The sequence below is a fragment of the Mustela erminea genome, chromosome 5 (assembly GCF_009829155.1).
Source record: "Mustela erminea isolate mMusErm1 chromosome 5, mMusErm1.Pri, whole genome shotgun sequence".
NCBI lineage: Eukaryota > Metazoa > Chordata > Mammalia > Carnivora > Mustelidae > Mustela > Mustela erminea.
The window spans coordinates 110,809,470-110,836,928 of record NC_045618.1 but is presented as its reverse complement, the minus strand read 5'-3'; the positions used below and the strand labels follow the sequence as shown (position 1 = coordinate 110,836,928).

Genomic DNA, 27,459 nt, shown 5'->3' with positions numbered 1-27,459 from the left:
ATACTTTCATTACTATTGTCAAATTAATGTTATTATAACTAAAATTTTTAATTATTTATATGGTCAATTAGTAAAGTTTATTTTGAAATTGTGACATTTAAAAAATTTATATTTATTAACATTTAAAATGTAAACAGCTCTACTCTTCTCTTTTCCCAGGATATTATTGCTGGATTCCTATATACCATTTTAATCTTAGCTATCTTCTATCCATTTGTGGACCTGATTGACAACTTCAATCAAACTCACAAATATGCTCCATTAATCATCATCGGGCTTCACTTAGCCTTGGGGATCTTTTCTTTCACTCTTGACACCTGGAGTACATCCCGAGGAGACACAGCTGAGATTCTAGGAAGTGGTGCTGGAATTGCATGTGGATCTCATGTTACCTATAACATAGGTCTAATATTAGATCCTTCACTGGATGTTCTACCATTAGCTAGGCCCCCCATTACAGTGACTCTGTGTGGAAAAGCCATATTGCGGATCCTCATCGGGATGGTATTTGTACTAATAGTCAGAGATATAATGAAAAAAATCACCATTCCTTTAGCCTGTAAAATCTTCAATATACCATGTGATGATGTTCGAAAAGCAAGACAACACATGGAAGTTGAACTTCCTTATCGGTATATTACCTATGGAATGGTTGGTTTCTCTATCACATTTTTGGTTCCTTACATATTTTTCTTTATTGGTATCTCTTGATGAAGAAATACTATTTGTAAGAAAGGAGGGTATCAGTTTCCTGTATCTAAAAATATATTCTAGTTAAAAGCCAAATCAGAGTTAGGCTTTTGCAGGAATTTAACTTAAATAATTATTTAAGTAAATTCATAAGAGTCAGTGCATTTTATCATTGCACATCCAGATATTGTTTTAGATGAGCTGAGCTATTTTAACAGGGAAATATTTTAACAGAGAAAATGATAAGTAGCCATTTAGAATGTTCATGTAATGTTTGGAGAGTTTTATGCTGTTATGAATTGGAGTTATATATAATATATATTAAGATACATAATGTACAGTTATGTATCAAATATATGTTATATATGAAATAATATACCTAAGTTATTTTAAACTGTGGGGCTGTATTATAAAGTCAATAATAATATGCAAACAGTGTACCTGTATATCTTGACTTAATACAGGCACGTTGTTATTAACAGATATATTTAACATTTATTTACTATGGGAGCCATTTCCTAATTGAATTGCGTAATTACTAGGCCAGAATTCATATGCTACCACATAATGATTTACTGCCTCTTTTTACACTGCCATCACCTTTCATGTTACCCATGATGTTGGACATGGGAGGCATTTTTAATGGACCAAATTTTCAGAAAAGTTAGTTTTTTATTCCTTTTTTTTTTTTAAGTTCTGTACACGGTGTTGAATGTACTTTATTTGCAGTTGTTCTGGACATCAGTTTAATAATTCAGGTACTGAATTTTATTGCTTGCTAATTGTGCCTTTCTGTTGCTGAATTAAGAAATGCCATGTATACTGTGATATAAAAATAAGATGCTAACTCTATCTTAAGTTACATATAATCAGGCAAATATTTTTAAAATACATGTCAAACTAACAGGGCTAGAAGTAAGCCACCCTCAATTCTTCAGCCTTTGCTTGGAAAGAAATGTGGAATGGGCTAAACTTTCTCACTAATTTATTGGGAAGCTGAATGGATAAATATTTGCATTTTTGTAGGTATTTTTCTGTGCATTGTAAGTTACAGGAACAAGATATATTTTTTGTACATTGTCTTGATTGTTTATACTGCAGGTAGATATTTCCAATGAATGGAAATGTAATTGAAATTTATAGATGGGACAATGCACATGCTTCATTTGTAAACAAACCGTTTTTCTAAATTATTTAGAAAGGATTGGGTTTAGCAGTGTTAACTTTTAATACCCATTTATTAGCTACTTAAGGTAAATTATAAAATCTAAAAGTATCAGTATTTCAGATCCTGTTATTTTTTTTTCAATTTTTATTATTTTCACAGTGGAAAATTTGGGTATCGTATTAAACTATTCTTTATTCTTCTGTCTGTGCCTTTATATTTTGAAGTGTAATTGTAGTTAGGTTAACATTAAGTTTATTTGTAGTAAGTTTTTCATAAAGAAGAGAATTAACTTTCCATACAAATGAGCATCAGGTATGGAATTACTGACTTTAGTGCAATATCTGTCTGATTATCCAGAATTACCACTTAAGATATTTCTATTTTGGACAGCATAACTATTTGAGCTCATATTTTTATAATTCTGATTGAGAATTTAGGGACATGGTAATTTTTACCAACACGGAATCTGATAATTTTAAATAAAGCAACTACATTTGGGACCTTTACCTATTAGTAGGAAACCAAGGCACTTAGGAACATATCGGTACGTTGGAAAATGTGCAAAGAACTTTTCTTTCAAAATGTGTTTAATGAATCGAATTTTGGGGACTATTGCCCATAATTTGGGTCTATGCTATCTTATTAATTTTTATATCTAGCTTAAAAGGTATTTGAAAATACTCCATTTCTTTGTGGTTTATTATTTTCTGTCCTATAATAGTTCATGCTAAGTGTATTTTAAAATAAAAGCCAAATTCAGAATTGAAAGTGTTTTGTTTGCCTTGTATGCATTTGTGTCTGCTTTATCTGATAGAGATTTATAAAATATGCCTAGGATTTTCATGCTTAGCAGGCTTTTCCTCTGAAGCATTTTATTTAAAATCAGAGTACTGTTTTCAGTAATAGAAGACACTGAAGTTCTTTAGGGTTCCAACTGACTTTGGGCTCCAACTATGATCATTCTGATGCTGTACTCTTAGTGAAAAGTTTCATAATATTTCTTTAAGAAACTTAATGAATAGGGGTGCCTGGATGGCTCAGATGGTTAAGCATCTGATTCTTGCTTTCAGCTCAGGTCATCATCGCAGGGTCATGAGATCAAGACCCGCCTTCAGCCCTGTGCTCAGTGGGGAGTCTGCTTGAGATTCTGTCCCTCTCCCATTCCCTCCACTCACTCATGCTCACTTGCTCTCTAAAAACAAATAAATAAATGAAATCTTTTTTAAAAAAACAAACAAACTTATAAATAAAATAAGTTTCAGCACACTGTGGCCAATAGTATTATATATAGTTGACTGCTAATTCATTGTTTCAGGAATTAAACATAATATTAGGAATAGGTATTCTTTCCAAGCTATATAAACATAAGGATATTTCATTCTGTAATTTTTAAATGCTGTGATGGGGCACTTGGCTGACTCCGTAGGTAGAGCACTACTGTCAGGATTGTGAGTTCAAGCACCACATTGGGGGTAGAGCCTAATTAGAAAAAGATAAAATGTCATGATATGTGAATTGCAAAACTAGGTCTGCCAGAAACTCATGTTAAGATCTAATATAAAACAATGCTACTACAGTAGATTTATGTAATTATTTTTATTTATTAGCTTTCTTTATACGTAATCTTTATTAAATATTTCAAAGACAACAAAGTGATACAAGTATAATTTATTTACTTATTTAAGGATTTTATTTATTTGAGAGAGAAATCACAAGTAGGCAGAGGCAGGCAGAGAGAGAGAGAGAGAGAGAAGCAGGCTCCCTGCTGAGCAGAGCCCGATGCTATGTGGGGCTTGATCCGAGGACCCTGTGATCATGACTCGAGCCGAAGGCAGAGGCTTAACCCACTGAGCCACCCAGGTGCCCCAGATACAAGTATAATTTAAAAGAGAATTTCCAAAAAAAAAATTTCCATAAGGATGAGTAAATTCTAGAATGTTGTTGAGTATATGATAACACAGTTTTGTAAAGCAAAGATTTTTTTATTGGCAAAACAATTTCATTCTTGTTAACAAAGAATGTCTTCTCTAGATTTAAAAACCTGTTTAATCTAGACATGAGTAAGAACAAATTTTTTTTTTAAGATTTTATTTATTTATTTGACAGACAGAGATCACAAGTAGGCAGAGAGGCAGGCAGAGAGAGAGGAGGAAGCAGGCTCCCTGCTGAGCAGAGAGCCCGATGCGGGGCTCGATCCCAGGACCCTGGGACCATGACCTGAGCCGAAAGCAGAGGCTTTAACCCACTGAGCCACCCAGGCGCCCAGAACCAATTTTTTAAATTCAGCTTTAGGGGCATCTGGGTGGGTCAGTCTATTAAGCGTCTAACTCTTGGTTTTGGCTAGCGTCATGATCTCAGGGTCCTGAGATGAAGCCCAAGTTGGGGAGTTGGCTTCTCCCCCTCTGCCTCTGCTCTTCCCCACACCTGCATGTGCATTCTTTCTCTAAAATAAATAAATCTTTAAAAAAATAAGAATCAGCTTTATAGCTGAATTAGCTTTTCTGAAGGGAGCTTTTGTTTGCTAAGGATTTTTTGAGAAAGGGAACAAGCAGTAGTTTGAGAAGAGTACTGTAATTGGATATAGTGGATGGTACCATGCAGGGTATTTTGTCAAATTATGGTCATGTTCTTCCAGTTTCTTCTGTAGTAGACATAAGTTAAAAAGAAATCTCTTTACATTTGAATTTTAAGTGTGGTTACTTAAGCTGTAAATAGCACAATAAAAATGAGTTTAACATGCTAACTGTAAAGGACGTTTTAGAAAACTCATTTTTCAGCCTACCAAATCACTACAGATCTTTATAAACAAATGCCTTCCTTGTGAGATTCACAGGAGGGAAAACTCAAAGAAAAACAGAAGAAACATTTTTAAAAATAAAAGCATTTACAGAAACAAACACTAGTTTGTTAATACTCAACTACTGGGTATTTAATTTTTGTCTTTTTTCTTTCATCATCTTTAGTCTTGGTGCAATTTCCATAGATAAGTTTAAAGAGCCCAGCACCTAGCACTGCAAGCAAAAGGATATGACAGAATATATTTGCACTGTAGGAGGTTGCCCCTGATTTTCTGAAAGCCAAATGAATTGTAAAACTGCTTTATGTACTATACTAAAAGTATTTTAAAAAGTAGCTTGTACTTCGTTTACTTCTAGGTACATGGGACATAAGAGGCATTCAATTAATACATGTTGAATGAATACTCAGTCCCTACACAGGCTTCAGTATTTGCACTTTTCTGGGGGGAAAAAATTCTACAACTTCCATCAGATCCTCAAAGACATCAATGATCTAAAAAAAAGCTAAAAATTACATAATAGCCTACCTGTAAAAGGTTTAGCTGTTCAAAAGTTCAGGTTGTAAATAAATGCTACCAACTTATCTCCTAGGAATTTTCTCACTTTTATGCAAATATTTAAAGGATAATTTAGATTCTCGGGAGGCCTGGGTGGCTCAGTTGGCTAAGCCGCTGCCTTCGGCTCAGGTCATGATCACAGGGTGCTGGGATGGAGTTCCACCTCGGACTCCTTGCTTGGCAGGGAGCCTGCTTCTCTCTCTGACTTTGGCTGCCACACTGTCTGTTTTCTTTCAGTCTCTCTCTCTCTGACAAATAAATAAATAAAATCTTAAAAAAAAAAAAAAGGATAATGTAGATTCTTGAAATGTTTTGCCTGTAATTATTACAATGCCCTGGTTTTTAAAAAAATTTTATTTATTTATTTGAGAGAGAGAGAGCATGAGAGGGGAGAGGGTCAGAGGGAGCAGCAGACTCCCTGCTGAGCAAGGAGCCCCATGTGGGAATCAATCCCAGGACTGCAGGACATGACCTGAGCTGAAGACAGTTGCTTAACCAACTGAGCCACCAACTGGCCCCTACCGTGCCCTGTTTTTTTTCCTTTTGCTTTCTTTTTTAAAAAGATTGTATTTATTTGTCAGAGAGAGACGAGGACAAGGAAGAGGCTGCGGACCAGCTACAAGCAGCCTTTATGTGTTCTATAATGAGAACTGCCCCCCAGGGGACTCACTCTGGGATTTCCAGCCATGTTCTGGGAATAATGTTGCTGTTTTTCAACTTATTTCTTACCCCACCATACGGAGACTGTAACATTTCTTCTATGGATTGAGGTCAGAACCTATCACACATATGACTAACCCCAACTGCTTGAGACATGAAGATTGTGAAAGGTGAGTGTAGAAAGCGTGTTTGCTAGTAGAATCACAGACACCAAAATATGTTCCCCATGTATGAGGTAATCCCCACTACACCTATAACCACCTAATTTTCCTGATTCAACACTGTTGTTCAAGAAGGCTCTTGAGTTATTAAGGGTATGTATGACTTATTTTAAAAAGACATATTTACCTTACAGTTAGCCCTCCAACATGTGACTAACTATTGCAGCTCTCTGAGTACAGGTATTCCATATACATCATTCACCTGAAATTCTCATTCCAAAGAAACTTGGCTGACTGTTCCATGAGATGGTTTTATAAGTAGAAAGGAAAGATTATAGACTTCTGTTTTGGGGGACTTTAATGCATTCCACGTCATGATATGTTAATGTCTCCTAAAGTTCATTTCAGATTTTGAGTTTGCAAGCAGCAGTTTTGCTCAAATCCTGACTCTGACACTTTACAGAGAACTCTTTTGTCCATTCTTGTGAAAATGGTTGTGTATGAATTCCACTCTTGTGTGAAGACGCTAGTACGAAACTGGAATTGACTTTCATGTTCCCATTCTGTGTCTGTTCTCTCTAAAACACAGTGATAAAACAGGTATGTGGAATAAAAGCAACACACTCAAGCCAGTATGTTACAGATGAAGAAATCAGAAGACCAGAAGTTTTGTTTTTACTTTATTTTGGACTTTGACTCTAATTTGCTATACCTTTAGGCACTAGCTCTGTCTTCTACGAGACACAATTGCCTTCTATGAGACACAATTGCCTCACATGACCGCACATAAAATGAAAAGGTCAGACTTGATATTCTCTAAGATCCCTTTCAACATTAAAATTAAACTATATTAGACCAAGTAAAAACAAAGGGAATATTTCTATTGTGTGTACTACTAAAATTTAAAGGAAAAAAACACAACTTTTAATCCATTTCCATTAAGGAAATAGAGTTGAGGGAGCATATCTTGTTTTGTCCACAAAAAGTTTGCATACACCCCTTTAAAAAGTTAAAAGTGTCTCAGAAAAGAAACAATGAGTTAATTGCTTTACATGGGTCACAACATTGGTTTGAATGGCAAGGTTTAAAGCGACTTTGAAGTACTACCTAATTCAACTTTTTCTCCAAATAGTTCTGAATTGTAATCACCCTAAATAGTTCTTCATTAAAAAATAAAAGTAGGGGGAAATGGTAGACACCAAAGAGCTCAGTAATTCTATAATACATTGAAAAAATGGTGCTAGCTATGGGGATGGATGTGTAAATGAAAAAGGAAAAAAAAATCTTTGGGAATCTCATTCAGAACTAAAACAGAAGAGAATGCTGGATAAGGCATGTTAAATGACCTTATTAAAGCATAAACCTGGTATGAACCTTGAAGATTCATGCTGCATTTCTGAAAATAAGACCCCTGTAACATAAAACATTTTAAAATTGTAGAGCACAGTATCAAGTTATAAATTTTCCTTAAGATTTTATTTGAGAGAAAGAGAGCAGAGCAAGAGAGAGAGCACAAGTGGTGGTGAGAGACAGAGGGTGAGGGAGAAGCAGACTCCCTGCTGAGCACGGAGTGGGATGCAGGGCTGGATCCATGACCCTGGGATCATGACCTGAGATAAAGGCTGATGCTTAACCCACGGAGCCACCGAGGGGCCTCATAAAAATTTTTTAAAGTAAAGTAAGCCAAACATAAAATCTCCCCATAAAATGTTCACCAGAACATTTCTAAAACTTAATAATGTGTACTGCAGAAAGGCATTTTTAAAAATATAAGTTCTGTTAGAAAACAGGACGTTATTCCTGAATATCATTCAGTGATTTTCTTATGATGGCTCTACCTTCAACTTCTCAACTTTGTGATGGTGCAAAAGTGATATTTATACACTAGAAACTGTACATGGGATTTTGAATTTTTATCTTTTCTGGCTGGTGATAGGTGGTACCATACTCTTGTGATGCTGGGCAGTGGCAGGAGACACTCCTCCCAGTCAGCCAAGTGATGGTGTGGATAATACATACCACAGACACCCATTCTGTGTTTCCCTTTCAGTATAGTATTCAATATTTTACATGATATATCCAACACTTTATTATAAAATAAGCTTTGTGTGGGATGATCTTGCCCAATGGAGACTAATGTGTTCTGAGCGCATCTAAGGTAGGCTATGCTAAACTATATTCAGGGGGTAAGGTGTATTAAATGCATTTTTGACTTCGATATTTTCAGCTTAACAGTGGGTTTTACCAGGACATAAACCTGTGTTAAGTGAAGGAAGATCTATCATTGAAATTAAATCCCAACACCTTCAGAATGTCATCAAGGCCCTACCTAATCTGGCCCTATCTACCTCTTTGACTCAAACTCTGTTCTAATCACAACGGCCTATTTATCTAACTCAAGCATCACAGACTTTGCCACTGCCATCTTCCTTGCCTGGAATATCTGTACCCCTTACCTCTTCATATGGATACCTTCCCCTCTTCAATCAGTTAAACAGCACTTCTCAATAAAGTGCTCCTTTGTCATCTTATCTAATGGAGACCCCCCTCCCCATCTCCTGCATGTTTTTATCACATCATCTTGCCTTTTGTTCATAGCACTGAAATTACCATGTTTATTTATTTGCTTTTTATATTTTTTCCCCACTAGCATGGAAGCTCTGTGAGGGCAGACCATATCTGTCATACTCTATGCTTTATTCCCAGCACGTAGATTTCGTAGGGACTCAACACATTTGTTTATGTATGACTGAATGGATCTGCCTTATTATTTTAAAGTGCTGCATGGTATAATTACATAATTCTACCACAGTTTATTTAACCATCATGCTATTAATGGACTTTCAGATTGCTAATTTTTTGCTATAATAATGCTACTCTGAATATTCTTGTGTTTTTCTTTTCAATTTTATTTTAGAGAGAGTGAGAGTGAGCACATGTGTGTGAGAGCAGGGGGGAGGCAGAGGGAGAGGGAGAATCTCAAGGACACTCCGTGCTCAGCACACAGCCGGGTGCAGGGCTCCATCTCATTACCCTGAGTTCATGACCTGGGCCAAAATCAAGAGTCCAATGCTTAACTGACTGAGCTACCCAGCCACCCCTTCTTGGTCTTTTTGTAATTGCATGTGACTACATATAGGCAGGGAGCCAACAAAAGATGAGTAAATAAGATGATATGCTGTCTTCTTCCCCAACATCATTTGTTTCCTTTCCTCAGAAAAATTTAAAGAGCTCTCATATATAATTTTTATGTATTTTATTTATTTATTTTTTTAAGTAGGCTCCATGCCCAGTATGGAGCCCAACACAGGTTTGAACTCACAAGCCTGAGATTAGGATGTGAGCTTCGATCAAGAATCAGACAGTTAACCCACCCAGAGCCATTAATACACAAACAAATTTTTAAACATAAAACAAGTTTGTTTGTTTTTTTAATAGCTCAGATCCAAAGAGAAAGCCTTGCATTCTTACATCAAGAATGTATTCTCTGTTCCAATCTAGTTAGATTTCAAATTGTCTCATATCACAAAAATCACCATAGGACTGTAAGAAGATAGAACAGGACTTTTAAAATTACCTCTGCAAATAATCTTAAGTTTGATCTTTAATCATCTCATGGTCTTAATCATCTCTCTTGGTTCCCTGCCTTATATATCTATAGCAATTTATTGAACACTGAACAATTTACTGAACACTGTGCAACTATCATTTTAAATGTTTATTGCTAATTACATTAATCACAAATTAATTACATTACAAATTGTAATTTGTAATTAATTGTAATTTTGTGATTATAATTACAAAATTAATTACATTAATTTTTCCTTTTTACATTAATTTTTATATTTAAAAACTTGCTATACTAAAAAATGTATGATCCATTTTAAGAAAAATAGCAAGAATTAAACAATAGATTAAATAAGAATTAAACAACAGATCTGCTACTATTGTTCTTCATGGCCAGTAAGTTCTTGTAGTCCTTACTCTATTTCCCCTAGCATCCCAAAATGGTCTTAAAAATAAAAGTAACTGCAGGGACCCTGGGTAGCTCAGGGGGTTCAGCCTCTGCCATCGGCTCAAGTCATGATCCCAGGGTCCTGGGATCGAGCCCCGCATCGAGCTCTCTGCTCAGCAGGGAGCCTGCTTCCCCCACCCTCTGCCTACTTCTCTGCCTACTTGTGATCTCTCTGTCAAATACATATATAAAATCTTAAAAAAAAAAGTAATTGGGGTGCCTGGGTGGCTCAGTGGGTTAAAGCCTCTGCCTTTGGCTCAGGTCACGATCCCAGGGCCTCGGATCAAGCCCTGCAACGGAATCTCTGCTCAGTGGGGAGCCCGCTTCTCTTCCTCTCTCTCTGCCTACCTCTCTGCCTACTTGTGATCTCTGTCTGTCAAATAAATAAATAAAATCTTTAAAAAAAAAAAGTAATTGTCTCGTTTAACGGAATGTTTAGAAGTAGTGGGCTCCAGGCCATGTTTGATCCAGTGAAATCTAAAGCCATGGAAATAGATATAATTGCTTCTGGAGCAATCTTCCCAACACATGTCTCATCTCAAAGACAAACACCAATCAACTAAGTATTTTGCTGAAGGGCTATGTGAAGAATTATTTAAATTCTGTCGATAGGGGGCGCCTGGGTGGCTCAGTCAGTCTTCAGAGGCTTGATCATGATCCCACATCACGATCTCAGGATCCTGGGATTGAGCCTGCCTCAGGCTCCCTGCTCAGCAGGGAGTCTGCTTCTCCCTCTGCCCTTCCCCCTGCTCCTGCTTTCTCAGTCTCTCTCCCTCTCTACCAAATAAAATCTTAAAAAAAAAAAAAAGTTCTGTTGATAGGAGTTGATAAATAACAAGATTCAACCAAGTAAGTTTGAACATCTAATTGGCTTTATTAAACAATTCATGAATTGGGCAGCACTCCATGTAGCATATAGAGAGGCCCTCCAGAAGTTGTACTAAATAGGTTTTTATAGATCAAGGTCGGGGGAGGTGGCAAGAAATCGATTAGCAAAAGAAAAAGATTATTTCGGAGGGGGCTGCTTGCTAAGGGAAAAAGCAAACTGTCTTACATAGATTACCTCATCTTTCTTTGGGGGACGGAGAGGACCCAGATGACAGACTCAATTGGTGCTGATATAAAGAAAAATTTCCTGACTGCCCAGTTAAGGCCACATTTCTGGGGGAGATTCAAACTGCAGTAGATTGGGTATTAAGCCTGGTCTAAGTGACACCACTCTGGGGCTATGGTTTTCTTTTTTAACAGAATGCTATAGTCAGTGTTGTCTACCAAGGGCAAAGGAGAGAGGAGGTAGAAGATATGAAGCCAACGCAAGAAGCACTAAAATCTAGACTAAAAAGGAGCAGAGAGTTCCCAGAAGAACAAAGAGGTCGACAGTGTCTAACGCTACTAGAAGGATTCAGGATGATGGCAGAAAAAAAGCCATGGATGTCTTGTTTACCTTTACAAAAGAAATTTTAATAGTATTATATGGGAGGGTCAGTAGTCAAATTTTAATAATTGATTAAATGATTTATTTTAAATGGAGAAAAGGAACTGGGAAATGAGGCAGTAAATACATTTCTGGGGTTTACAGATTTATGAAATTGGTGGAGACTCCATGCTAGAACTGATTATGTTACTTACAGTTTTAAAAAGTCTACATTAAATCTTAAGATTAGACTGTATCTGAATCGGTAAGAACGTAAAACCTAAAGCTAACAATATCCATCAAATGACTTTGTAGCACCTGATCATAAGCAATAAAGTAAGCTTTTGTATTTGTCAAACAAAGAGGAAACATTAGGGAACCACATCAAGGGGATCAGCTCAACTCCCTTAAGCTGTGATTCTCAATGCGTAGTCTCTTGACCAGCCGCAGCAGCAGCAGCTGGGAACCAGGTGGAAAGGCAAATTCCTGGCTCCCATCTCAGGCTTTGTGAATTCAAAACTTGAGGACCAGGACCCAGCAATTTGCTTAATAAGCCCACCAGGTGATTTGGATGCACACTCCAGTTATTGCATTGTAACAGCACTTTCTCATTAAAGAAGCTACACAGTTACAAAGTTACTAATCCACTTGGTGGGCCTGACCTAGATTCTGTCCTGCCAAACTCTTTCAAGGGGTTAGAGCCAACTAAGTCTTTTAAGGGTACTGTGGTCTATTGACCAGCTGTGGTCTATTAAGCATTGGAAAAAAAACAAACAAACAAGCAAGCTCTGAGCTGGAAGAAATATGATTACTCCGGGGCGGGGCAGCAATCCCCACAAGTAAGAGAACTTCCTCTCTCCAGTGCCCTCTCCCTAACTCCCCATGGCTTGAGCTCAGAAGTCTTAGGCACCCTGAGCCAATTCCTGACACACCAAAACTCCATACAGTAGTTTTTGACACATTCATCTGTGAGGAACAGTTTTCAATTTTTGATTCACTACCCATTTACATGTCCTGCAAAAATTCTTCCCTTTTACAACAATTTATTTGTACATCTATTACAGCTCTATTAAACATTATACTGCATTTCAAAATAGATCCCTTATGAAGATCCCGCCGTCTAAAAAAGCATGCTTCTCTTGCCAAGTTCTCCCTTTCAGTCTTGTGATTATCTAAGGTCTTTACCTGAAGTAATTAAAATCTGGCTTCCTCATATGATACCAACCTAGTGTCAGAAAACTGATTATCTAGCCAGTCTTTACACGTCATAGGGCTGACTCAGCTGAACCAGTGCTCACTATGCAAGGCTTTCTTACTTTTCTCTGTTGACTGTGATTTGGTTATTTCCACCGGTCCTGGTTACTTCACTGGTCAGTCTGTGTGCTAAGGGCACGAGGCTTTTATGGCAATGTCACACCTACAAACACTATGTATGCCAGGAAAGAAGGTCTAAGATAGAAGAACCTCACAATTTAGAGCTATAATTTTGTGGTTCATATTTGTAAAACTAGTAAGAACATTTATTTTTCAGTGTTTTGTTTTGTTTCAGAGAAGGACAGAGAAAGAAAGAGAAGGGGTGGTGGCAGAGAGAGAATCCCAAGCAGGCTTCATGCCCCAGGCAGAGCCCGACTCATGGCTCAGTTTCACAACCCTGAGATCATGAACTGAGCAGAAACCAAGTGTTAGATGCTCAACCGACTGAGCCACCCAGGCGCCCCATTAACAGGCATTTTCGATCTTCTATTTAAAAAAAAACAAACACTGAAAGGGGTGCGTCCCTCTGGCCCTCCCCCTGCTCACACTCTCTGAAATAAATTTTAAAAATCTTAAAAAAAAAGAAAATGCCCATTAGTGATCAAGATTTATAATAAAAATTCTACTATGGGTTCAATAGATACCTGCACCATCAGTTTCTAGGCACTGTTTATAACAACCTTAAGAGTGACATCTTTCTCTTTCTGAACTTTCTGAACTGAAAACAAATCAATAACAATTCATTTCATTTCAATTAGTACATCCAATTCATTCCAATTAGTACAGCAAAAATCATGTATCACTGTTTACTAATAATCATGCAACAGCATAAACTACTGTGTTTCAAATTACCTTCATTTATCAACATTTAATTTGACAGTTTTTTTTTTTAAAGATTTTATTTATTTGAGGGAGAGAGAGAGAAAGAGGCCCAAGCAGGGAAGGGGCTGAGGGAGAAGTAGGCTCCCGCTGAGCAGGGAGCCCGTGGGCTCCATCCTAGGACCACAGGATCATGAGCTGAGTGGAAGACAGACACTTAACCAACTGAGCCAGGCGCTCTAAATTGACATTATTTTATTGAATACCATAAATATAAAATAATTTCTCTTGCTTCAAAAATAATAATCCTTATAAATCATAGGTTTAAAAGAAAAGAGAAAGGAAGAATGTTTACAAAAGTTCATATAAACCTAACTCTAATGCATTCAATAACGTACATTTAATAACTTCAGTTTTTTCTAGAGTAAACTGAACAAACTGAAGTTTTTGACTTCTCCCTAAATTTATCCAGATATTTCAAATCAGCATTTTATTTTCTGCTATGCAAGCAGAAAGTCCTGAACTTGAAAGTCCTGAACTTCATTTCAGGGGCGCCTGGGTGGCTCAGCTGGTTGAGTGTCTGCCCTCAGCTCAGGTCATGATCTTAGGGTCCTGGAATCTAGCCCCGCATCTGGCTCTCTGCTCAGCAGCGAGTCTGCTTCTCCCTCTCTCTCTGTGATCTCTCTTGCTTTTGGTCTCTCTCAAATAAATAAATAAAACATAAAAAAAAAAAATACTTCACTTTGCGGACATTTGTATTGCAGGAAAAAAAAATCCCACAAATCAGTACCCTAATAATTACAAAACAATAAAACTGGAAAAAAATGCATCTCTCTCTTATGTTACTGTAGCTTAAGACTCCAATAAAAAAACTCACCTGATTAAGGACTGAGGAGATGTAGGGAACACTTTTCTAGGTCTAAAACAAATCAATAACAAGAGGATGAAGACTTTGTAATTAATTAATAAATCAGTTCAAAGTATAAAAGGCTACTATGTATTACCAGATTGGAAATTAATCATTCTCAGATTTACACAGATCTTCCTCTCTACCATGTTCAAAAAAAAGCATGACTAATGCAGTGATAGGAATTTCCAACATTATATACATAGCAAATATATCATTAGTAATATTGGTGAAACCTTAACCTACATATGCTACCTTTTTCAAGGTTCACAATATATAAATGTTTCAAATAAGTTCTCAATACAAATTCTGATGATACAGGTTGGATTTAAAAAGATTTTGTTTTATTTCTGTTTATGGTGTTTCTAGGATAGTCTGAATATTTTTATCTTATGAAGAGTGTATTCTCACTAGAATCCAAATTTGTGCTATTTTGAAAATCTAGTAATGTGTATAACCACATAAGAGTAAAGAGTAAAACAGTAGTTGTTTTTTCCAAAGAAAGAACTTCTCTCTCTTCCTTTGCAGCTATTCCAAACAATATATTGGAGGTTTACAAAATCAGGAAATAACATTAACAACTTACTTTCACTGTCCTGAGAGGCCTAAACTGATCAGCAGTAATTCGAACATTTTTATATTATCTGTACTTCAAAGTGTATTGATTTATAGCTAAATGTCAGTTAAACAAAATTCACCAGAATTCTTTGAGATGTACCATTTAATTAGCTCCCTAAAAATCAGTTGAGTATTTAAAAAAAAAAAAAAAACTTTTGGGGGCACCTGGGTGGCTCAGTGGGTTAAAGCCTCTGCCTTCGGCTCAGGTCATGATCCCAGGGTCCTGGGATGGAGCCCCACATCGCATCAGGCTCTCTGCTCAGCAGGGAGCCTGTTTCTCCTCTCTCTCTGCCTGCCTCTCTGCCTACTTATGATCTCTGTCAAATAAATAAATAAAATCTTTAAATAGAATAAATAAATAAAAACTTTTTCATGAAAATGTTAATTTCACAAATTTGTTTTAGAGAGAGAGCGCGCGCACTCTTAAGCGAGTGCAAGACGGGGAGGACCAGAGGGAAAGGGAGAATTTTTTGTTGTTGTTGAGAGGAAGAATCTTAAACACGCTCTGTGTTCAGTGCCTAGCCCTGACGTAGGCCTCTATCTCACAAACCTGAGATCAAGACCTGAGCTGAAATCAAGAGTCAGACTGCTTAACTGATTGAGCCACTCAGGTGCTCCTAGTGAATATATTTTAAAAGTTCAGGGGTGCCTGGGTGGCTCAGTTGGTTAACTGAGCTGACTCTTGTTGATTTCAGCTCAGGTCTTGATCTCAGAGTCCTGGGATCCAGCCCTGCGTCAGGCTCTGCACCCAGTGGGAAGTCCACTTGTCCTTCTTCCTCTGCCCCTCCCCTGCACTGCCTTCTGAATTTCATAATAGCTTTAGAAACATGCCTGCATTCTCTGTCTCAAACAGATAAACAAACAGGAACAATAACAACAAAAATCCAACTTTTAAAAACTAAATAAAATGTATACACTAGCATATATACCCTTTTACAATTTAAAAATGAGCTATATATATATGGTTCTGTATAATTTTCATTTAAAAATGTGTATGATAAGGATCTACTTAATTTTAATACCCATTATTGTATTCTTAAAGCATAATTTAACTAGTATTCTATTTGTACATTTAAGATATGGCTATTTTTAAAGAAGATTTTATTTATTTATTTGACAGAGATCAGAAGTAGGCAGAAAGGCAGGCAGAGAAAGAGGAGGAAGCAGGCTCCCTGCTGAGCAGAGAGCCCGATGTGGGGCTTGATCCCAGGACTCTGGGATCATGACCTGAGCCGAAGGCAGAGGCTTTAACCCACTGAGCCACCCAGGCGCCCCAAGATAGGCTATTTTTTTAGAAGATTTTATGTATTCATCTGACACACAGCGAGAGAGGGAACACAAGCAGGGGGAGAGTGGGAGAGGGAGGAGGAGAGCCTTCTCACTGTGCAGGGAGCCTGATGCTGGGCTCCATCCCAGGACCCTGGGATTATGACCTGAGCCCAAGGCAGATGCTTAACTTAAGACTGAGCCACCCAGGGGCCCCGATATCGCTAGGTTTTTAAAAATAGTGATGTAGTGACCATTTTGTATATACATTTTATACATGAATTCAAAGTGGAATTTTTGATTTCTTTGTGTTGGCTATCCTACTTTCCCAAAACTAATGTTGAATAACCTTTGTGTTCATTCTGAAATGTCATCTTTATCTGTACTAAATTCCCATACAGATATTAGTCTTTTTTTGTAGCCTTCACTTAGAGTCGTTGATTTGTTTATCTGATTGCAAGTGTTTCAAGTACTGCACCTTTACAATACGTTTTAATTTCTAGGAAGACTAAATCAATCCTCTACTAATGTTCTTCTTTAAAAAGTTTTTTCCCAGATCTCCTGAATGGCTCAGTCAGTTGAGTGTCTGACTCTTGATTTTTGGCTCAGGTCATGAACTAAGTGTCCTGAGATAGAGGCCCACTTTGGGCTCCACATTGGGTGTGAAGCCTGCTTGAGATTCTCTCTCTCTCTCTCTGCTCCTTATCCTGCTCATGCATGCTCTCTCTCTCTAAATAAATCTTTAGGAGTAAATAAATTAATTAAAAAGGGTTTTTTTTTTCATCTCTTCTCATATTTCTAGATGGGATTTTATTTTTGCCAGCCAGATTTTTTTATTGTGGCAAAATATACATAAAATGTGGCATTTTAACCATTTTTAAATGTACAATTTTGTTGCATGCTCACATTTTGTGCAACTATCACCATCACCCTTCTCCAGAATCTAGATGAACTATGAACTGTTAGGTTCCAAAAAATAATGCTGCCAATATTCTGATTGTTATTATATTCAATGTGTGGTTTACATAGAACAGTATTTTTACAACTGCTTTCTTACTAAACACAATGTATGTCTTTCCATGTTGATCACTCATTCATCACTCACTCAAGAAACTTTTACTGAATGCCTGTTACACCAGGAATTATACAAGACACTGGAGTTATGTAAATGTAACTAAGGTAATGTATCTGTTTCTAAAGCATTATGAAATTCAGAAGGCAAAGTAAAGATTAAGCAAATAATTACACATATAAACATAAATTGCCAAGCTTTAAGGGATAGATACATGGGTCCACAGTGGATTTACATTAAGTGATCTGATATAATCCAGGGGATCTGAGTAGTCCTCCTGAATGACCAGTGAGCTGACTCTGGAAAATATAATCAAATCATCTTCAGTGTCCTCCAGCTGGCTTCACACAGGCCTGACATATTTCTTTGGTTTGTCCCTGAGTATATAATTTTTAAAATAGTATATGGGATCTTTTACTCATTTTATGTTCTAACTGGGTCTTTCTAATTTATGGGAAAGCTATTGATTTTAGAGTATTAAATTTGTAATCAGCTGCCTTTAGAATTTTGACTGTTTTTAAGGGAACTCATTCTTTCATTCTTATACATTTTTGCCCCAGCCAATAAGGTAAGAAAGAATGTCTGTGAAAGCTTCCATTCCTTGGGAAGAAAATTTTAGGGGGGGATGCTGTGGACTTCTCTCTACTCCTGCAAATGGCAAGAGTGATCTAGCTACCTGATGAAATGGTGAGACTATGACATTCATTGAATCACCTTTCTGTACTGAGTAGAATTAATGTGTGAAAGGCCACAGCTCTTTATGTGGCCTGTTTCTTTTAGCTCTCTATAATCAACAAGTAAGGCAGATCCCAATCCACTGTGCAGCATGCAATCTGTTTGCTCTGTTGATAGAACTCTCCCATCACAGCAGTGCCTGGGTGGCTCAGTTGGTTAAGAGTTCAGCTCTCAATCTGGCTCAGGTTGCAATCTCAGGGTCCTGGGATTGAGCTCTGCATCAGGCTCCCCACAAAGCAGGGAGTCTGCTTGAGAATTCTCTCTCTCCTGGAGAAGGAGACTCTGCCTCTTCCTGCTTGCATGCACATGCTCTCTCACTCTCTCAAAAAAAATAAATCTTAAAAAAAAAAAAAAAGTAATTCTCCCATTACAGAAAGGATGTTTGAGTTCCACACACTCATTACTCCATGTATAATTTCAGACTGTTTGGCCAGGAAAACACCTGAAAATTATATTTTCATTCTTACATCTTGAATTTTCACCTATTTTAGAATTTAATTAAAATACTTAATTGTGTCAGCTTGGAGAGTTTGATTAAAATATAAGAAGCATTCTTCAATGTAGTACTTACTATTCACTAAACTTTGTGGACTGTACATGCACCATAAAAAATGTGTAAGTGGGGTGCCTGGGTAGCTCAGTCATTAAGCATCTGCCTTCAGCTCAGGTCATGATCCCGGAGTCCTGGGATTGAGCCCCGCATCAGGCTCCCTGCTCCATGGGAAGCTTGCTTCTCTTTCTCCCATTCCTCCTGCTTGTGTTCCCTCTCTCGCTGTGTCTCTCTCTGTCAAATAAATAAATAAAATCTTTTAAAAAAATGTATAAGTCTCCATTCTCAGTCTTTAATAAATTATATGTAATATGGCAATGTTCTTCATATTATAAAATACACACAGAATAAGGATTTTTAAAGAATGAGATCTTTAAAATAATTTTTACTTATTAATGTTTCTCAAATATTTTGCTCTAACAAAATATATTAATAAAGAAAATTTTATTACTTTTGAAAATCTTGGTTTAACATCTTGGATATGAAGATACTTGTGAGTGTGAATTTACATTCAATTTATTGAATGTATTTCTTGGTATTAATGTTATTAATAGATGAAAAACATACTTCAAAAAGGTAGTAAGATTCAAAGGGAATGAGTACCAAAAAATGGATACTCATTTATTCTATCTTATATCTTAACTATGGAGATTCTTGTGAAATTCCACTAGGAATACCCACCTTCCCTAACATCAACCAGAAGATGCTGCTTTTTTTTTTTTTTTTATCTAACAAATAGATTAAAAAATCTACTGTAACTCTTCATTTAGAAAAGTTTCAAAAAAGTCTGACAGTCATTTCTAAATTTCAGTGTACTTGAAGTTTTATGGGTGAAAACTATCATTTTCAGCAATAAAATCATACAACAGAAACATATCCAAGCATGTATTTTCAAATTATACATGCTTTTGATAAGAAATTACTTTTCCATTCATTGTTAAAAGATCACTGTTACCTGAAATGATCAGATCAACTGCTCCTTTTTTCTGTTCCCCAAAATATTTCCCAACACTGCATTTTACAGAAAGTCCCTTGTCAGCACAAGAAATACAGGAAATTTAAAACCCTTTCCTTTTTGTACAAAAAAAACCATGTAATTTCTCTTCACTTTGACAACTCTATTAACTATTTTGCCACAGGAAAATCAGTGAACCTCTCCCTCTTTATAAAAAATACAAATTTTTTATACTCATTCTATATAATTAAAAAGTATTATGAAGGGTTGCACTAAAATTTTAAAGTCTTGTTTTATTAAAGTACTAGATTGATGATATCCTGTAGAAATTTGTATGGTCTGGCTCCAACTTTCTTGTTATTGTATCTTGCTAATGATGCATCCAGTGATTTAATTTCACATGTGTTATTAGCACTGTAACCATATTCCAGAAAATTCATTTATTCTAGTGAAGTCAGTTGCCCCACTAAAAAAATCAGTTTTGGGGGTCCTTTGGTGGCTCAGTCAGTTAAGCATCTGCTTACAGTTCAGGTCATTGGGATCAAGCCCTACGTGGGGCTCCCTGCTCAATGGAGAGTTTGCTTCTCCCTCTTCCCCTCTCCCCTCCATTAGTGCTCTCTCTCTCTCTCTTTCTAATAAATAAAATCTTTTAAAAAATTAGTTTTGTTTTCCCATAAAAATTTTTATTACAGAAGCCATTTATTAATAAAAACATACTCTCTCTAGGATATCTTTTTTTTAATGGTTTAAGAAAACAGTTCTTCTTGTATTTCATTATTGACCCTGAATTTAACAAATAGCATATGCTGAGACATACTAAAACACTTTTATATTCATCCAAATTAATAGTTTTCCACACTGCATAATTTGTTCTAACGCTTGTTTCCTTGTTTCTTCAATTCTCCACCATATTTTCTATGCATATTCTTTTTAGTGTATGCTACCTAAAAGAATGAGTGTCAGTGGTCTCTTTTTATAAATTCTTTAACTTATTTTAGCTATTTTAACTGTGGCAAGAAGGAATAGTGTGTAAGTGTTGTGGTAAATTGGTTTCTTTTTAATGTTATTTTTGTTTTGTGTCTCATTGTTAAGAAACCTCAGAAGAGATCTTAGAATTCTAAACATTTATATCTTAATTTAATGTGAAATTGTATAAAGTGTTGCATGTCACACAATTTTATTTTGTTTTTTAAGTAGGCTTCATGCCCAGGGTGGAGCCCGATGTGGGGCTTAACTCATGACCCTGAGATCAGACCTGAGCCTTTAATCAAGAGTCAGATGCTTAACCAACGGCACCCATGTCCCATAATTTTAATTTTTTTTTTAAAGATTTTTTTTTAAAGATTTTATTTATTTATTTGACAGGCAGAGATTACAAGTAGGCAGAGAGGCAGGCAGAGAGGAGGAAGCAGACTCCCTGCTGAGCAGAGAGCCCGATGCGGGGCTCAATCCCAGGACACTGGGATCATGACCTGAGCCGAAGGCAGAGGCTTTAACCCACTGAGCCACCCAGGCGCCCCTGTCCCATAATTTTAAACATCACTGAAAAGATTGCTGGGATTTAGCTTCACATTCTGGATGCATAGATTTTTAAATATCTTGCTAACAGTGTTTTATTTATTAGGTAATATCTCAAACCATTTTAGTCACTGAGACAAGATTCACTTCCTAGAAAAGTGAATAGAAGCCCATATTTCAAATAGTCTTCTTTGTAGTTGCTAATTCTTTTAGCTGACTTCTTGTTCGATCCCATTAAACTGCCATTTTTATCACATATTTTGGCTAAGAACAGACCATACTAGAAGAAAAATCTATTTTGTTGTTGCTTATGTTTTTATTTTTTAAAATTAATTATTTTTAAAGATTTTACTTATTTGGAGAAAGACACACCCATGTGCACAAATGTGGGGAAGGGCAGAGGGCAGAGGATGAGGGAGAAGCAGACTCTTCACTGAGCAGGGAGCCAGAAAGGACACAGAGCTCAAACCCAGGACCTTAAAATCATGACCTGAGCTGAAGGCAGACAGACGCTTAACTGGCTGAGCCACCCAGGTGCCCCAATTTTGCTTTTATTACTGATCTTTTCCACTTTTGTCTTTGTGTGACTGTTTTAAAATTATATGCTTATTGTCTTCGCCAGTTTCCTAAGAAGGAGAGTCTGAGATGAGGATTCCAGTTACTTTTGGGTTTTTTTTTTGAGAGAGTGATGTTAAGAAGAAACCTGTAAGGCAGTAAGAAAAAAAACAGAGTAGGAGGAAGGGCTAGCCATAGATGTGGGTTCCAGATGAAGTTTATCCTCAGTCTGATCCCGCAAGGAGCTCTGGAGTATGGATGTTGCCAGGAAGTCATCTCATCTTGAGGAAAGGAAGCAGGCCTTACATTCAGTCATCAGCTAACAGGTTGTCTGGCGTGTGGATGGAAGGGGGATGGTAGTGTTTAACCTCTCTGATTAGGTCGCCCCCTTCATTTCAGGCAATTTTCCCACATGGAAGGGTACAGTTATGAGCTGTTAGCAGCCAAGAATCAACAGCATATGGGGAATGGGTGCAATGACCAGGAAAGAGAATCCTGGCAAGACACCAAATACCTCTTTTGTGAGGTTAGTGTAGTTAACACTAGATAATATAATAGGTAGATATTTTTCTTTACCATTGTACAATGCATTGCAATGTGCTAAAAAGGAGCAAACACAGATGAGTGACACCTGAATTCTTGTTCTTGTTCCTGGATACCCACTCCTCCTTATGTGACCATCTGACCTTCAGACTGAGTAAAGATGCAAGTGGCATTCCATATATTAAATATTAGTAAAAATTAATTTCTAGTTTGTAGGTAAAAAATAAATTTAAATATCAGTTCTAGCATTTTAAAGATTTTTTTAAATTTATGTTTTCATGAGAGACAGAGAGAGACAGAGAGGTGGAGGCAGAGGGAGAAGCAGGCTCCCGGTGGAGCAGGGAGCCTGATGCAGGACTTGATTCCAGGACCATGGGATCATGACATGAGCCAAAGGCAGATGCTCAACCAACTGAGCCATGCAGGCACCCCTAAGTTCTAATATTTTATTCCTGAATCTCAATGCCTTACCCTGCAAATTCCAGCTTGGAGATGACCACACCATTCAGCAATACCTACAAACCACAGGTCTATAAAACATGTCAAATAGAAATGGTCTTTAACATCCTTTTACCTGCCCTTTCTGTGTGTTCCTTATCTGGACACCCTGCCCCATATTAGCCTGTCTTCTACAATGTATCTTCAGGCTTGCCAGAATACCCCATTTCCAGCACTGCCTTTATATAAAGTTTCTACAAATAAGTAAAACCAATGTTCCAGTAGAAAAATAAGTAAGAGGGGCGCCTGAGGGCTCAGTGGGTTAAAGCCTCTGCCTTCGGCTCAGGTCATATGATCGTAGAGTCCTGGGATTGAGCCCCACATGGGGCTCCCTGCTTGGCAGTAAGCCTGCTTCCCTTCCTCTCTCTCTGCCTGCCTCTCTGCCTACTTGTGATCTCTTGTCTGTCAAATAAATAATAAATAAAATCTTTTAAAAAAAAAGAAAAATAAGAAACAGCTTAACACACTGAAATGAAAAGCATCTAGTAGAAATTCCAATCAAAATTTATATATATATTATATATAAATATATATAATAATATAAAGTATATAATACTTATATACTTTATAATACTTAATACTTTATAATGCTTATGGTGGATATGGTATTATTACAATGCTGTAAAAACTCTTGCTTATGCATCTTTATGCACATACACCAGTATATCTTTTGCATAAATTATTAGAAACAGAATTGTTGGGTCAAAGAGATGTGCGTTTTACATTTTGACAGTTACTGCCAAATTTGACCACCATAAAATATTTATTTCTCCAATTTTATGCACCCCAATGTATTATGAAATTATTTTAGCTTTGTCATCCAGTGAGTGAAAAAGTGCTGTGGTGCCTGGGTGACTCAGTGGGTTAAGTGTCTGCCTTTAGCTTAGTTCATGATCCCTACGTCCTGGGATCGAGCTCTGCATTGGGCTCCCTGCTCAGTGGGGAGTCTGCTTCTCTCTCTTCCTCTGTGTGCTCTCTCCCTCTCTCTCTCTCAAATAATTATGATTTTTTAAGATTTTTATGTATTTATTTTTTAAAAAGTGGAAAAGTAATATATATTTGTATTTATATTATTATATATAAGTATATAATACTTATATAAAGTATATAAGTATTACATACTTAAATACTTTATACTTTATATATATATACTTTATATATATACATAAGCATTATAAAGTATTAAGTATTATAAAGTATATAAGTATAAAGTATAAAATAATGTATACTTTATATGTATATATGAACAAATCTCCAAGGTATATTGTTAACTGGCCATTGTATGTCATATGTTATCTGATCTAGGCAAAGAGTAGTTCTGTTGAGGGATGCCTGGGTGGCTTAGTCGGTTAAGCATCTGCCTTTGGCTCAAGTCATGATGATCTTAGGGTCCTGGGATCGAGTCTTGTGTCTGGCTCCAGAGAGCCCACTTCTCCCTCTCACTGCAGCTCTATTCTCTCTCTCTGACAAATAAGTCAATAAAATCTTTAAAAAAAAAAAAAAAAGAATATTTCTGGTGGGAAAGACAAAAAAATCGGTATGTTGGTTGCCTCCTGCATGGGAATCTGGGTGGTTGGGATGGGAGTTGAAGGGCAATTTTCTTTTCACTTGTATCTTTGGGGGGGTATATTATTTTTTTATATCCAACAAGTTTCACTCACTTTCTGTTAGCCCTCATTGATGTTGGAAATGGGGTAGTCACCTAAAAACGGCTCCTAACTGGAAGGTTAAATAACTGATTACCATCTAGAAAAAGGATTCTGAAAGTATGGACTGAGGACCCCTGAGGATCTCTAAGACCCAGCCAAGGAATCTGAGAATTCCTCCGTTTTCCTACTCCGTATCTGTAGGAGGCCAGATTTTCTTCAAATACTCAAACTGAAGAACATAATCACGATTGAATCACTGGCAGAGGCACCTATTAGAATCCAGGTATCTTCTATATGCCAGACATTAAGGAGATTTACAAATACGTGAAACAGAGCAACTCTCTTATTACCTATTTTTAAAATACACTTTTCATAAAATGTTACTTATGTTAACATGTAATGGGTTTTAAATTGTTATTTAAAAAGAGGTAAATATTTAAAATTTTTAATTTCAAATACACAACTATTGACATATAAACAAAAGCTCTTTGGGGTCCTGAATAATTTTTAAGAGTGTAAAGGGGTCCTGAGAACAAAATGTTTGAGAATTAGTCTAAAATGCTCATTCTTGGGGCAGCCACCATAGTCCCAGGGTTCTGGGATCCAGCCCGGCATCAGGCTCCCAGCTCGGCAGGGAGCTGCTTCACTCACTTGTCCCCTGCTGGTTCTCTCTCTCAAATAAATATATAAAATCTTTAAAAATAAGTAAAATAAAATGCTCTATTCATCTTCTCTCTCCCTCCTGGCATTAGCATGTTCCTTCCTACACGTGCAGATCTGTGCACCTGTATTACTGCCTCTACCAGAAGACACAGCACTCTTTGCATTCATCACAGTACTCAGCAATGCTCTGTATGTAAAAGAAGCTCAGTAAGTATTTTTTCAGTAAGTATTTGCTGAGTTCAAAAATGAATGTTGCGGGGCACCTGGGTGGCTCAGTGGGTTAAAGCCTCTGCCTTCGGCTCAGGTCATGATCCGAGGGTCCTGGGATCGAGCCCCACATGGGGCTCTCTGCTCGGTGGGGAGCCTGCTGCTCCCCCCGCCCCCGCTTGCCTCTCCATCTACTTGTGATCTCTATCAAATAAATAAAATCTTAAAAAAAAAAAAAAAAGAATGTTGCTCTCTCAGTTTTCTTCTAAATCTCTCCTTTTCAAATGTATCTTTGCTTGACCTTGATGCTCAGGTAGCCAGACTTGTCTCTGATTTTTCCTTCGCTGCTGGAACTCAGATGCATGCTTTTCATGTAGTTCCATACCAACCATGGTGACTCATCAGGTGTGGAGAGTGTGGGAGGGAGTCTTGCATTCCCTCTGACTCACACACTAACCTTCCTTAAGATTTGGCATTGTAGCATTATTCTTGCTTAAGAGAGTCTCTGAGTCCCTGTTTACCATCTCAGGTCTAAATACCTCTGCCCCTGTTCATGCTCACAACTTCATCCCACGTACCAAACTTATCTCCCACTAACCCAACACACACCCTCTCTATAAGCAAGCTGATTGCCTCAGGGGCTCCCACATACTCTTTCTCAATGATGGACTTTTTGCACTGGCCACGCCCATCTGGGGGATGTTATCCAAGACAGACTAGATGTTATCCTTCCTTTAATACAAGTTCCGGTCCCACAGTCTCCATTAAATGTGCTTTTCTTTCTTCCTATGTTATCATAGCAAATGGGGGCCTGGGCGCTGTCAAGCTCTGAACGAGATATCAGTGATAAAAAGTTGAAGCAAACACAATCCTTGTCCCCCTCAGAATTGTATCCAACAGGGAGACTGATATGACCATAATAAACAGTATGTTCCATGCATTTAAAATGAATTATCTGGGCGCCTGGGTGGCTTAGTGGGTTAAGCCGCTGCCTTCGGCTCGGGTCGTGGTCTCAGGGTCCTGGGATCGAGTCCCGCATCGGGCTCTCTGCTCGGCGGGGAGCCTGCTTCCCTCTCTCTCTCTCTCTGCCTGCCTCTCCATCTACTTGTGATCTCTCTCTGTCAAATAAATAAATAAAATCTTTAAAAATAATAAAATAAAATAAAATAAAATAAAATGAATTATCCCACATAATATTCAAAACAACCCTATTCTATGAGCAGATTTACCTTCCATCTAACAAATGAAGCAACTGGACACTAAGCAGATATGTAGCCTGCCCTATCACGTATTACGTGCCAGAGTCTTCTCCACTCCACAGCTGGAGTTCTTAATTATCTTATAATGCTTGCTGAGTAAAAAAGAATCAGAGGGACGCCTGGGTGGCTCAGTTGGTTGGACGACTGCCTTCGGCTCAGGTCATGATCCCGGAGTCCCGGGATCGAGTCCCGCATCAGGCTCCCAGCTCCATGGGGAGTCTGCTTTGCTCTCTGACCTTCTCCTCGCTCATGCTCTCTCTCACTGTTTCTCTCTCAAATAAATAAATAAAATCTTTAAAAAAAAAAAAAAAAGAATCAGAGCACAATGGACAAAGTGATTGGTGAGCAAGAAAGAAAAGCCTTTGTGGGAGGAAGGACAGAATAGGACCAGTAAGAGAAAGTTTCATGTTGTCCTTTTGTATGGCTACAAAAAATTCCAAAACACAAATCACCATTATCAAGGGCATGGAGCTCCGAGTAAGAGACAAACTTGGGCAACGTGTTGCTCTTTCTTTGGATTTCCCACAGAATAAACCATTGTCCATACTTTTATCGAATCATCAAATGCACGGAAGTGCTTATTTTTTATGCATCTCTTTCTACTATTAGACCTTTCTACATCCACTAGCTCACAGTAGGTGCTCAATCGATGTTCTGGAAGGAATAAGTGATTGGAGTGCAAATTGTGTGAGGCTGGGGAGAGAGGGCTGATAAATGAGATCGGAAGGCAGGAGCCAGCCTGATTTTAGAGACCAGACTCTGGAGAGGAAAGGCTTAATTGCAGGCAAAAGGGAACAAGGAAGCTAGCAAGGTATTTGTTAATACTACTTACTATTTTGTAAAGCAATTAAAGTCTACACTTTTAAGGGGCACCTGGTTGGCTCAATCAGTAGAGCACAGAACTCTTTTTCTTTTTTTAAGATTTTAT

The 27,459-nt window shown here is 37.4% G+C and overlaps 1 protein-coding gene and 1 long non-coding RNA gene across 2 annotated transcripts in view; one reads left to right on the top strand and one right to left on the bottom strand.

Annotated features, from left to right (window-relative positions):
* The window catches only part of SGPP1 (sphingosine-1-phosphate phosphatase 1), a 34,732-nt gene extending 32,141 nt beyond the window's left edge, over window positions 1-2,591 (top strand). The window contains exon 3 of the mRNA XM_032344435.1: window positions 160-2,591. Within this exon, the coding sequence (XP_032200326.1) occupies window positions 160-711 (552 nt within the window). The 3' untranslated portion in view covers window positions 712-2,591. The remainder of the gene's footprint in view (window positions 1-159) is intronic.
* Window positions 1-27,459, bottom strand: part of LOC116591504 — a 69,063-nt gene that overhangs the window by 28,293 nt on the left and 13,311 nt on the right. The window lies entirely within an intron of this gene.